Here is a 13,839-nt window from a genome sequence, read left to right as displayed (position 1 = left end):
TTAATGTTTTATTTAATAAATAGATATTAAACTAAGAATATATTTTAGCACAAAAAATAATTAATATTTTATATAATAAATAAATATTAGATAAATATTTTTTGGGTTTTTTCACTTAACTCACACAAAAATATTGTGAGAAAACAATCTTTTTTAGGGGAAAAAAAAAATTAAAGAATAACATTTTGCCTTTTTTTTTAATAAAAGAAAGATAGATTAAATAAATTGTTTTCTTTCATCTACCTAAATATTTTCTTACAAATACAATAAAAGGTTTTTACAAAATTATCAAACCAAATACTATCCCAAAAATATTTAAACCGTTTTTAAGAATCTCATAGAATCCATTTGATAAAGATTTTAGAAAACGTTTTTAAACTAATAAGTGTTTTTGAAAAAAATTGAGTGTTTTGTAAAATTTAATGAACACTTTTAAAAATATAAAAAATCATTTGTAGTATTTTTTTTAAATAAATACTTGATATTTGATTCTCTTAAAAATATTTTTAAATAAAACATTTCCATTGAACGGTTTTAGAAAATATTTCTACTAACAATTGAATGATAAAAATTTTCAAGTGTTAAAAAAACTAAAAACGTTTCTTAGATTCACTACTAAACACTTTCTTAGTTTATTTATCTTTTTTAACACATAAAATTAGAAATATGTTTTGAAAATAATTTAAATACTTTTAGTTACTAAAAATTTGAAGGGAAAAATCCAAAAAAAATAAGAAAAAGTAAAAAAAAAAAAATTATATTTTTAAACTCTTTAAATTAGTAATTTATGTTATTTTAAACTTATTTCATTTATGTAACTTTTTTATATGAAAATTTAAAAATTTAAAGATTGAAAAAAATAGTAAGTTTCTAACTAATTTTAATAATATTTTATTTTTAACTTTTTTAATAATAAAACCACATATAAAAAAATCATTTCTTTTAAGATTTTTTTTTTAATATTTTGGAATCAAGCGTGATATAAGGAAAATGTTTATATATATTATGAAAAATATAAAAATAAAATAAAATATATTTAAAATTAGTTAAAAATATATATATTTTAAAATATTTAAATTTTATGTAAACAGGTTAATATAATGGAAATAATTTGAAGTAATTTATAAAAATAAATTATTAAATTTATATTTAATTTTTATTATTTATTATTTATATAAGAGAAAAAATGAAGTAAAATAAAACATATTTTTAAGAAGTTTATAAAATAAATTAATTAATAAAAATGGGGTTTGAACTTTGACCATTAAATGAAAAATATCAGCGTCATCAAGACTGCCCGCACGCCTAGCAGCGCTTTATTTGTAAGAAAAAGTATAAAACGCAGCGTTTCACTCTTCGGTACACAGCCTCCTCCTCCTCCGATCACGCCGATAGAAGGCGAATTCCACCTGGAGAAGCCATCGGAATTCGAGTAAAATTACCATAATACCCTCTCTTGGATCCATGGATTCTCCAGAGGAGCCTTCTGAGAGGACGAGGACCAAGAGGGGATTTCACTTGTTATCCATCTCCATCTTCGCCTTCTTGTTGTCATCACTTATGGTGGCGTTGGTGGCGGTTTTCGTCGGGAATTTATCAGTTTCTTCTCCGGTTTCTGTGCCCTCCCAGTGCAAGATAGTCTCCAGTAGTGAGTTCTCCGGTTTTGTCTTTGCTTTGGTTTTTTTTTTTTTTTTTTTAGCTGCTTGGTTGCCGAGAAAATGTCATAACAATAAAAGTTACTGAAAATTTGAACTGATTTTATTTTATTTTTAGTTTCTGGATTTGGGTATGTTTGGCTGTTGCTGTGAAAATGTCTTAGGACAAAGGGGACTGATTTTTTGAACTTGAGTTCATTTTTTAAAATTATTTTTACATTATCTGATGTGGGATTTGTTTGATTACTTGGAAAATGTTGGATGACAAAAGGGACTATTTTTTTTAAATTCGTTTTAATATTTTCTTTTTCATTTTTTGGATTTCGGGTCTGCTTGATTGCTAGGAAAAGGTTGAATAAAGAAAGGACTATATTTTTTTAAAACTTAATTTTGATATTTTTCGTTTTCATTTTCTGGAATTGGGGTGTCTGTGGTTGCTGGGAATATGTCTGAAAACGAAGGAGCTAATTTTTGAATTTTTAGAAACTTCCATTTTATTTTAGCAGGATTCGTTTGGGGTTTCTTTGGCTACTGAAAGAATGTGGGAAAGCAAAAGAAAATGGTTTTTTGAATATTAAAGATGTCGTTTTCTTTGATTTGAATTCATTTGGGTTCTGTTTAACTGCGGAAATATTTTGGATAACACAAGAAAGGAATTGCTTTTATACTTTTAAACTCGTAGTTTTCTTTGATTAGAATTGCTTTGGGGTTCGTCTGTTTGTCTTCTGAGAAAATGTAGAAAAATATGACAAACTAAAATTATATATATATATATTATTTATATATATGGAGACCTGAGAAAACAAAACCATCTACGGTGCTGTGCCTAATTCAAGTATTGGGCTCAATTTGGGAGGGTTTGTGCTTTTTGGCGGAACCACATAACAATGTAACTATGGTTGAAAGTAAGTTTTGGGTTGTTTGATACCTGAGAAAATGTTGAAAACCAAAAGAAACTGAAAATGTGAACTTCTATTTTCATTTTTTGGGACCTGGAAAACAAAACTCTTTACTTTTCAATGCCTAATTCAACTATTGGGCTTAATTTGTTTGTAGTTTTCATTTTTGAAGGAACTGAAATGACATGTAAGGTTATTTCATTGATCTTGGGCTGTTTGGTTGCTGAGAAAATGATGAGTTTTGAACCTTTTTGAATGATTTATTTATTTCTCGCTCTCGCTCTCGCTCTCTCTCTCTCTCTCTTTTTTTCCTCTAATTTTCCATTCTTTGAGACTTGGAAAAACATAATCACCAACTGTACTGTGACTAGTTCTAATTATTGATTTTAGTTTGGTAGGAGGTTTCATTTTCTAAGGGAACCAAAATAATATATAAGGTTTAGAATTTATTTGATTTTGGGCTGTTTGGTTGCTGAGAAAGAGTTCAAAGACAAACAAGAAAAACCTAATCTTTGGAACTTTTCTTTCTAGATTCTCTGTATTTTTTTTATTTTAATTTTTTGGGAACAAAGCATCCTCCAATATGCTGTTTCTAATTCAACTATTAGGCTTAGTATGGGAGGAGCTTTGATTTTGGGGGAACCAGAATAATATTATAAGATGAAGTTCAAAGTTCCACTTCTTTTCTGTCTGTTTATTCAATCTCCTCAGCAATCAAATGGTTTGGATTTTTTTGTTTCACTTGTTTGTTGGTTCATTTGGAGCATGTTGGCAGAGTTCCGGTTTTGTTATAGATGAAGTTATTGTTTAATTTTTTTGAACTTTGTTTTTATTCATGTGGTTTCTGATTTTCTGTTTCTTTTTTTATTTTTAGCCCTATATAAGGGCCTTGATCTTGTTAACTATATTGCCAGATGGCTTCCACATCTAGATTAGGATGCTATTATATTAAATTTCTGTACCAAAGAAATTGTATTGCAGAAGCGTCTAGACTTTGCTGACTGCCAGGTCTTAATTTTACAATTCGACCCTTTTGCTTTCCTGGCTTTGTAATTTTAACTTCCAAAAATAAGGTAATATGTTGGTTAAAAAGCTCTGAATGGACAATACAGCAACTCTACTTGCCTACTCTAGCCAAATATACAATTCCCCTCTTTTCCTTGGAGCAACATATGGAAGGCGTGGGTGCACCCTAAAGTCATCTTCTTCACTTGGGAGGCGACTTGGGGAAAAGTCTTAACATTGGATCAAGTCCAGAAAAGGGGGTGGTCTTGGCGAATAGATGCTTTCTGTGTCATGTTTAGGAAGAATCCATAAACCATCTCCTTGTCCATTGTGCAAAGACAAGAGTCTTGTGGGAGTTGAACTTTGCCTTTTTGGGGTGTCTTGGGTGCTACCATCATCGGTTAGAGAGACTCTATTAGGATGGCATGGTTCGTTTTTAGAAAAGAAGCGTATGAAGGTGTGGAGAGCAGGTCCATTATGCTTATTTTGGATCATTTGGAAGGCAAGAAATAGAATTGCCTTTAAGGGGGAAGAGCTGTCAATCCAAAGTCTAAAAAGTTCTTTTGTTTGTTTTCTTTGGTCGGAAGCAAAGGGGTGTATAGATGATATTCCTTTTAAATCTTTTTAGTTTTCTAGATTGGTTGGGCCTTAGGTGAGGGTGGTTTGGCTTAATTCATTCTTATTTTATAACTTTAGCTTATCGTGGTGTTCAACAGTGGTGGCTGTATACGTTTTGTATATCATGAGTTTCTCTTTTGGCAGCTCTTATTAATATATCTTTCTTTTCATCTATCAAAAAAAAAAAAATCTTTAGATAATAAGATATAAAGAAATAAAAGCGCGATGATATGGTTGGAATAAAATCACACTTGTGTCACTATAGGAAATGCTCAATTGGAAATAATGTTTTTATTAAGATGGAAAAAAATGATTAAAAAAACTCTGAATGGACAATAAAAGGAAAACAGAAAGTAACCCTAGATTAGCCTACGAATAAGTATATGTGATCAATGGATGACATCTTCACTAGGCAATTTCTTTGAATTGCTGCTGTATTTCCTTCATGGATCATGCATTTGGCTCTTGAAAGAAATTTTCTTTGCAAGTTTTTCAAGTGGGTACACATTTAAGATTTAGGTGTGACTAAATATGCAACATTGCAACTGTACAGAAAGGAAGATTTATCTAATTTGCTCGATATGGTTCTGTGCTAAACACCACTGCACGTGTTTTAAGGATTCTTAGGAATCCTTTGGAAACTCTTGTTTCTTACATGTTGCTACCATGATATTTGTAGAGAACTTTTTCTGATAAAACAGTATACTCAGAATTTTCATTCAATATCTGGGGTTCTCATCACTGATTCTTGTTGTACTCCAACCATATTCACTATGGCTGTTTTGGAAAAACCATGGGAAACTTTTTTTCTCTTTTACATTATTGGCTGTCCAATTTTGAATTCCTTATTTTTTATTGTTCTCAGGTTAGGACTGTTACTCAAATCCTTTCAATATCATCCCTAGTTGAATAGATAAGAGTTTTCAAAAAAATTTTAGTTAAAAGGACCAGACGAAATATTCTACATAAGTTTCATGCAACACAACGCAATGTTTGGTAATCTTGACAACTATAAGAAACAGATTGTGAGTGAGTAAGCAAGTGTTAAAGAGCATGATATACATTGTGAACCTGATTTATGTTATAAGTCCAAATTGTGGTTGTTTGCCTACAAACCTTTGTATCTCTCCATGTGTAGGTATGGGGCCACATGTGAGGGAGGGTGTTAAAAAACATGATATACATTGTGAATCCAAATCTGATAGGCTTAAACTTTTAGGAAAATTGGTTGTCCAACAACAAATATAATTCAATTTATGTTGTTTTATTAATTTCTTTTATTGGAATTGTTTGTTCCTTTTAAATAGACTAGATATTATATTCCTAGGCTTATCTAAAAATTTAAGTCATAACGTAAGCTGATTTTTGACGTTTTGTTTTGGTTTTCTGCTTCCTTTTTTCTCAGGTGTGGATCTTAGGTCATCTAAAGTTTGTGAACTTGGATTGTTGAATTATAAAGCCAAGCATGTGTTTTACCCTCTTGAAAAAAGAAAATTTCGATGTCATTATGATTACTATTGGGCTTCAGTATTCAAGGTGAGATTAATTTGTTCCTGAACTATGTGATCATCTTTTAGTAATCTACTATTTAATTTCAGACAATTAGGATCAACCTATAATGATAAAACTGATCAATATATATATATATTCTTTCTTTAGCTTAATTTTTTTTTCTTATTCTCAATTTCAGGTGGAATACAAAGACTCTTTGGGTCAGACACGACTTACATTGACAGAAGCTCCAAATGAAGCCCTTCCTCTTGACTGCAGGCCCAACTTTGGTGCTGCATGGTTGACGAAAGATAAGTTCAAGGTAGATGTTGCAAAGCTTGTAGTCTTCTGCATGTTATGGCACATACTTTGAACTATCATGCTTTAAGATTTTTACCCTTTTAGAAATCAACCTCTAAATATTCAAATTTTGTTGGATTTTAGCAATACCCCTGGTTGAACTAATTTTTAATTAATTTTCATAAGTCCCTGACATTCTTTTATTTATTCTTATAGTCCTTGGCTTGTCTTTTTTCTTTTTCCAAGGTGAATGAAACTTATGACTGCTGGTATGCATCTGGAATTTCCAAAGTGAGCATATATCAGGACAGTTTTTTTAGCTGTCAAGCAAAAGAGCCATCTACAATTGAGATGATTAGACGATATTCCATCCTGTAAGTGGCTTATGTATCATTAAAATTTTCATTTCATTTTCATTCCATCCTGTAAGTGGCTTATGTTCTTATTTATGGTTTATCCTATAGATAGATTAACAGATCTGGTTGGCTTTCTCAACATACTAGGAAAATTATAATCAGTCATTTTTTAAATAAGTTGTCTGCTACATTTTTATGTTATCTGGTTGGGATATAAGGACCCTAGTGATTGCATTATGGGCTATAAAATAGTGGGTCATGAATTTTATTCATACTTGTTTATGCTCTGCTCATACTGCTTTTGAAGCAATACTGGCTTTCCTTAGTTTTGGTTTCTAATATTCTGATTTTGGAAGCACAAAAAGGGGCTCTGGTAAAAAAGTCCTAATCACATGATTAGTCACTTTCTTTGAGGCAGTCACATGGTCTAATAATTGTCATGTTTTGGATTTTGCTAATAGGTTATTGTTATAATCCCTTGGCATAAAACTCATAGGAAAGAAGAGAAATAGTTAATTAATTTGGGTTTACTTGCGGTTTGATCAATTTCAATTTTATTAAATTACTAGGCTATTTCATGTCATTATATGAATCATGCTGTGGTGAACGCTTAGGTGGAGCTAGTGTTCATATTCCTCGTTTAGATATATATTTTGCCCTACTGAAGGGTCTATGCTTATCATTTCCCCTTCCATCCCTTGGATAACTTTGTTGTGATTATGGTGTGAAAAAGAAAGATTGATAAGATTCTTAAAACTATACCAGTTCAATTCTCAATCAAATGTCAATTTGCAATTTTGATTTTTTGAATTGAATAGGGGTAAATTCTGAATTGGACAGTATTTTATTTATCCTCCTTATATTAGGTTGATTTGATGGAGTAAGTGTGGTTAATATGGAAGCCAGACAATGAGTGTAGAGAGGGAAGATAGAGCAATAATCAAATGGGAATGGGGTAGGCAGCAGAGTAGAGGGTGGTGGGAAGTGAGTGGGATTAATGATGAAGGTTAATTGTAAGTATTTGAAGGAGTGGATGTGGAAGCATAGAACATGAAGTATAAGTGTAGTAAGAAATGGAACCTGACTACTATGTGAGGACTTGTATGAAAAATTCAGATTTGATTCCAATGAGAAGTGTGAATGAAAAAGGGAAGTAGTTTACAGAGTTGACCATAGGAGGTAGAGAACATCAAAGAGGGGGTTCTGCATAGTGGAGAGGAAGACATTTGATTCCAAGAAGATAGGGAGGTGTTCAGCTGTCTTTGTAGAAAGTAGTAACGTAGTCCTTTTACACTGGGGTTTGAAAAGGGTGCAATTGTGGGATGCTGAGCCTTCACTGAGGGTTTGTTCTCTGGCTGTGAGGAGGTTTTGTCAGAATTTAGAGGCCTCACAAGAACTCAACTATTTGAGGTGGCCAAGAACCAAAATAGCGGGTTTATTTCTACTTTGTAACAAAAAGAAATGGCAGGTTTTACCAGAACCTACAGATTCCATGGTGGTGGTGTGGGTGGGTGGGTGGGGGGAGATTTCTTTGGTAATTCCCAAGGACTCTAAATTGTTGTGGCTGGGTGAACCAATAGTTTCTGATCACACTTGTTTCTAAGAAATCAACCTCTCTTTTCTATAGAGGATAAGGTTGGGAGTGAGAGGCCAGGATTGGTCCCAGTGGGCTTTAATATCTTGTTTAGTAATGGGAAGTATATCTTTGGTCAATGTTTGAGGGCAGTTGTTCCTTTAAAGTCACATCTCTTCATGGACTGTACTGGTAAATGGGGTCTCAGAGATCAGCAGCTGAGTGTTGACCTTACCGATGGACTGTTGATTCTACTCTTTTGTTGGGTTTCAGCTATCGATACAGACTCAAACTGCTGTTTCAAGAAGGGTGCTTGAGATTAGGGTTCCGTTTCAAAATTTCTTGAGAAGGGTGATACCTTTATAGATGGAGAAAAGTGATGATCTCTGGACAGTTTTGAAGTTGCAGGACATGGGAGCTTTGATTGCACTATGCTCAATTGAGCTAGCAAGGGACACAGTGGCCTCTGCTGATCCACTAAGCTTAGTTGTAGTAAGTCCCAAATGCAGAACTCCCAAAAGAGTCTCCTAAACACGCCTGTCAAACAACCAAAAGGCCTAACATACCTTTGGCCACCCAAAACAGCAAATTTTTAATTCTATTATTTAGAAGGTTTAGGGAGTATTAGGGAAAGAATTAGTCCCAATATAGGCTATTTTATATGTTAAGTTTTTCCTAATGCTTTGGTTAAATTTTTGTGGTTTTCTAAAGTCTATAAATAAGACCAATCATTGTAAAATAAAAATATAGTAAATGATAATAGCATTTGCAATGTTTGCAATTTTTGATGATGAGATCCCATTGTTTTCTCTTATTGGTCAGACTATTACAAGAGCTTAATTAGAGTTTGAAGTTTGAATTTTATTCAAAAGTGGGTGGGAAGGATTTAAGATAAACGGCTTTTAGGTGGGAAATGGGTTGAGGGTGAAGTTTTGATTGGATAGGTGGTGTGGGGAAGTTCCTTAGAGTGTGGCATTCCCTATTTTGTTCTCAATAGCCATCACTAAAGATGTTTGAGTAGTCGAAATGTGGGACCAAAATGGGGAGGGGGGTGTTGGAAATCCATATGCTTAAGACAAATCTCTGACTTGGAATTAGACGAGGTGAAGGCCTTTTTTAAAAGACTACAAGCACAATCAGTTTATATAGAGGATAAGATGGTTGGCTAAACTCAGGATGCAGTGGTTTCTCAGTTCAATCTCTTTATTCCTTCCTTTCCTTTCAAAGATTAGAGATATTCCCTAGAAGCATAATTCTTGGTTCCCAGTGAGGATGGGCTTTTTCACATGGGGCCCTACTTGGGAGAGGATATTAATGTTAGGCCAGTTTAAAAGGAGAGGATGTTGAATCCCAAATAGATGCTATTTGTGCAAAGGAGAGGAAGAAACAATTGATCATATATCCTCGGCATAAGCTTTGTATTCATTGATTCATGGATGGTAAAATTGGTTAATAAAAGAAAGTTGGAGTGATTGCCCTTTGGTGTGGTATTCATTCATAGATAAGCCTTTTGAGAGCTGGCTCACAATCTTGCTAGATTTCATATTTCTGCTTCTTTCATTTCTGGTATGAAAAGAAACAAGGGAGTGACTTGAGGTTGAAACAAGGGATCTGCTTTCCTGCATTTCACAAAAGCAATTATACTATTGCATCTCGTCTTTGCTCCTTTTGGGATCGAATGCGTGATGCACTCCACAGTAGGAGAGACCCGCTTGGCTTGGCATGGTTCTTTTGTTGGGAAGAAGAGGATGAAAGCCTGGAAAGTTGCTCATTTGTGTCTATTTTGAAACATCTAGAGAGAAAGAAACATGGGAGATTTTGAAAATTTTGAAAAATGGGACCAAGCTATCAAGCAATACTTCATGTATATTTTTTAGGAGTGAATTACAGTGTACATAGGTGATAGCTCTTTTCCATGTTGGACTTCTATGATTGGTTGAGCTCTAAGTGAGGTGGAGGAGTTGTTTTTTGTTTATCCCTCAGCTTTGGCTAGCCTTTGTTGCCTTTGTATATGTTGTGTATACTTTTGTGGGCCCTTTTGTTGGGTGTTTTTAATATATTTTCTTTACCTGTCATATATATATATATTGATAGAAAACAGCAAATGTATTAAATTGAGGTTAAATAAATCCAAAAGAAGGATGAGGAATCCTCTAAAAAAACAACGAACTAACCAAAAAGTATGCTTAAAGCTTCCAAAATACTAAGTAAACTGATACAACAATAAAGTATCACAAGGGAATCAAATATATATATATATATTATCTAATAGGAAATATTAATAAAATTTCTTAGTGAGGCTCTAAGAGTTTATCTACCATCCTTCACATTCTTCTTACTGAATTTTAATTTCTTTGCTGCTGCTGTATTCCTAATCCATTCCTGTCCTTGCCTTAACCTAATAGTGTGAAGCCTTAGCCTGTCATTGTCGGCAGCTATGTTAAGAGTTGTCAACACTAGTTTTAGTGTTAGAAGTAAGGAATGGAATAATTTATATAACCATGATGGAAAGCAATAGTCTTGTGATGCATCTATTATTAATTGTATTAAAAGAAGAAGAGGATGATTGGCAATGTTCTAGTAGCTTCCACATTTGTTTTCCTTTCTAAGGGAGATTATAGAAGATGGTTATCAATGTAAATAGTTGTTTAAACATGGAAAATGCCCTAGATACTATCATTACCATCACTTTTATCATCATTTTTATCACTTGTTGATGTGGTAGGTAGTCATTGGTGGTAAAAGGATAATAAAAGCAAAATAAGAATGTTCTATTTTGTTTAATTCTTGTTTCCATTTTTTAAAACTAATCACTATCTTTTACATCATTAAGTGATAAAAATGGTGATTGAAGTGGTGGTATGTATGGTATCCGCTTTTAAATATTATCTTTTTAAGAGCTTATTGAGAAGGTCAACCTGGAAATAAAGAAGCATCAAAAGCCTATTGGCGATCTTGTACACAACAGGCATGTCTTACTTCAGATCCTGGCTTTTTTATTGAAGAGTCCAAGTCCAACATGATGGTGGTGAAAATACTAGCACTCTTGTGCGCAACAGGCATAAGGGACTTCTCTTTGTTTAGTAAATATACCTCCCTAAAGTACCTTTGTAATCTTTTGTATCTTTGTTTAACCAACTTTAATCAAGGAAAGAATATGAAAACACCTTGCATGTACATGCAAAACTTGGTTGGGCATGGAAGTTACTGTATGCAATTTCATTCTATTACAATGGGAAGGGATGATTGTTGCAAGATTCCTCTCCTTTTCCTTTCTAGGTATTTATTTTTCTCTAGGTTAATGCCTACTTATATTACAAGTGAGTGATGATGTCTCTTCTAAAGACAGAAAGCTACCTGTTTATTCAAGGCAAAGACCACCTCCTAATGATGCAACATTTTAAGAGATTTCTCCTTTAGGTAATGAATTTTAGATATGTCCTTATTTCTTTTATTTTTCTAGTAGTCAATTATGCCAACCTTCCATTGCTATTGGTAAAGCTGACATTTTTTTTACTTGGCACTCCATTATTATTGTGGCTACCTGTGTTTCAGAAAATAGATGGATAATCAATGAGGGATGGGGGTGTTCAGGAAATTGGTAAAGCTGACATTTTTTGTACTTAGTACTTCACTCATGGCTCTCTGTGTTTCAGAGAATAGAAGGATAATAAATGATGGATGAGAATGTTCAGAAAAATGGGACTTCTAAGTAGTGAACTCTCCTGCAAAAAAGAACAATATGGCCTTTCTTTGTTACAAAAGTAATGCATGGTTTTCTCAAAGTTCAATGTAAGTTGAAAGTTGGCCCACTGAGAGTCAAAGTGTATCACACACCTTTCGAAAATGTGAAAGGTGGACCGTAAAACTACTGTTCTTATTGTGTTTGTTGATGTAATGGTGACAGGAAAGCTTTAGATGAGATTAAGTGGGTGAGGAATTACTGGAGTATGGAATTTGAGATTAAGATCCAAGGCCCTGATAGAAGTAGATTACTCCAAACAAAAAATTTTATATCGGGAATGAAGCATGCTGATCTTTGGGGGAATGGGTAAATGGGTGTAAAACAATAGTATGCCTATTGGTCCAAATCACAAGCTGGACAGGAAGCTTGAATCCTTTCAAATCAGGATTCAGGCTAGAAGTGAGGGTCAATAAGCAATTATCGGTCAATTCAACCATTCTTTCATAATTAACCACTAGGAGGCTACTTATGAAGCTGCTTTTTCTGGAAACCAGTGACTGAATAAGGAACCTTGGGCTCAAACCCCGAGGATAAGAATCCAACAAGCAATCCATATTTAGGTATTTGAGGGTAGCTAATGATGTGAAGTAAAAACGCTGTATGCTATAGAAGACCGAGTTTAAAACCTAAAATCATCCAGCTCGTGATTTATGGCCAATAGTTCTGCTGAAGGAGCTGGTGTAAATTGGTTGTTGCCTGTGAATTGTATTCTGGTAACAAGTTAGTTATCTGGGACAAGCATATTTGTGTTGGATGGATGTTCCATCAAGTGGAATAAGTAGAATATTAACTTAATTGGCCATCTTTTTTTGAAGAGAGAATATTAGACATCCGGACTAAACGGACTCATTTGTTCTAGTTTTCCGGTGTGCTTGTCTAGCCAGGTATGTGCCGAGATGCCACACCAACTCAGTAATGATGTAAAATTTATTATTCTACATGGGTAAAGAATAGGGTTGACAAACAAATCTTCTTTTATCATACTGTATACAAGAGTTAATTATCTACTATTTGATTATTGTTATAGTTGGTTATTTTGTCCTGAGTTTCATCATTGGTAATATTGCTTTCATTTAAAAATGATATGGTTGCACGTTTCTGTAACTGACTTGTGCTACTTAAAGCTTTGTGCATCTCTTATTTGATCCAAGAATAGTTAAACCATTCTTAGATCACCTCTCTGTGTTGATCATATCGTAATGTATACCAAAATACATGCGTTCCTGCTGTCGGATTATTGTATTAGCCGACGATTTTGTCTTATAGCTTCCTCTTACTCTTCGAACCATTGTATTCTGTTATTCTATCAGTTCATGGATTTTTCTTAAATAGCTTCACTGATGCACATGCCTTCATTTGAAAGTAAAATGATAGCTTCACTGATGCACAATTTGCACATTGCTGCTTTTTGGGAAAGACATTTGGTTGATGAAGGATTTGGGGTCTATTTATTAGGATGATTACAAATGGGGTTTCCATTTCTTTCTTTCAATTTAAAACCAGTAGTTCATCTCCGATTCTGAAATTTGGTTCAGGATTTAGTCGTCTTATATGATTGATTGCAATGTGCATGAATACATCTTCAAAAATGCCAAACACCAAACAATAGTGTTGTGTGGCATATTTCTCTAATTATTTCTGTCCCTATTGACAGGTCCACAAGAATATTGCAATCTTGGCTTGCCAGCCAGGGGAGAGGCAAGTACTGGAGATTGGAAACAGTAGCTGGAGTCATTACTGGTTTTTCAACTTCCCTGATCTCCATCAGCTTGGTCAGAATCCTACATCAAGTGAAATCTTGGTTACCTAGAATCCTGAAGAGACAGCTTCTACTGGCTGTCAAGTCAGTCCGCTTCAGGCGAGCTTTTTTTCTTGTAACATATGTAATCTTTATGGGTTGGTTGGCTATAGAGTATGGTAAAAGGCTTGGAATCTCGAATATCTACAGAGTCTATTACTTCTAGGCATCAGCCATTTTGTATACTATGTCTCTGCTTTCCCCTTGTGGACTGGATTCTGAGACTCTAGGGAACTTCAGTGAGAAAATAAGTGTAACGTCCATATGACAAGAGTCTCAAATTCTTGGTGGTTGCATTTTCTAAAATGCAACCTATGTAGTTGAAATCTTACTGTATAGCCAACTAGTGAAATACACTTCTGGAATTTGATATATGAGATGGGAAGGCATTCTCAAAAA

The 13,839-nt window shown here is 33.7% G+C and overlaps 1 protein-coding gene across 3 annotated transcripts; it reads left to right on the top strand.

The window, feature by feature from the left end:
* Nucleotides 1–1,278: 1,278 nt before the first annotated feature.
* LOC100266685 (uncharacterized) lies at nucleotides 1,279–13,839 on the top strand. 3 transcript variants are annotated; one of them, XM_002264308.5, is made up of 5 exons: nucleotides 1,279–1,648; nucleotides 5,583–5,713; nucleotides 5,868–5,990; nucleotides 6,215–6,342; nucleotides 13,297–13,839. In XM_002264308.5, the coding sequence occupies exons 1-5, from the start codon at nucleotides 1,465–1,467 to the stop codon at nucleotides 13,604–13,606; spliced, it is 876 nt and encodes a 291-aa protein (XP_002264344.1). In that variant the 5' UTR covers nucleotides 1,279–1,464; the 3' UTR covers nucleotides 13,607–13,839. The 3 variants fall into 3 exon arrangements, with proteins under 3 accessions (XP_002264344.1, XP_010665302.1, XP_010665307.1); XM_010667000.3 differs by lacking the exon at nucleotides 13,297–13,839 and adding an exon at nucleotides 11,247–11,317 and having other exon boundaries at nucleotides 1,301–1,648; XM_010667005.3 differs by lacking the exon at nucleotides 13,297–13,839 and adding an exon at nucleotides 11,243–11,317 and having other exon boundaries at nucleotides 1,301–1,648.

The sequence above is a fragment of the Vitis vinifera genome, chromosome 2 (assembly GCF_030704535.1).
Source record: "Vitis vinifera cultivar Pinot Noir 40024 chromosome 2, ASM3070453v1".
NCBI lineage: Eukaryota > Viridiplantae > Streptophyta > Magnoliopsida > Vitales > Vitaceae > Vitis > Vitis vinifera.
The sequence above is the reverse complement of the archived record's forward strand: the minus strand, read 5'-3'. Positions and strand labels throughout refer to the sequence as shown.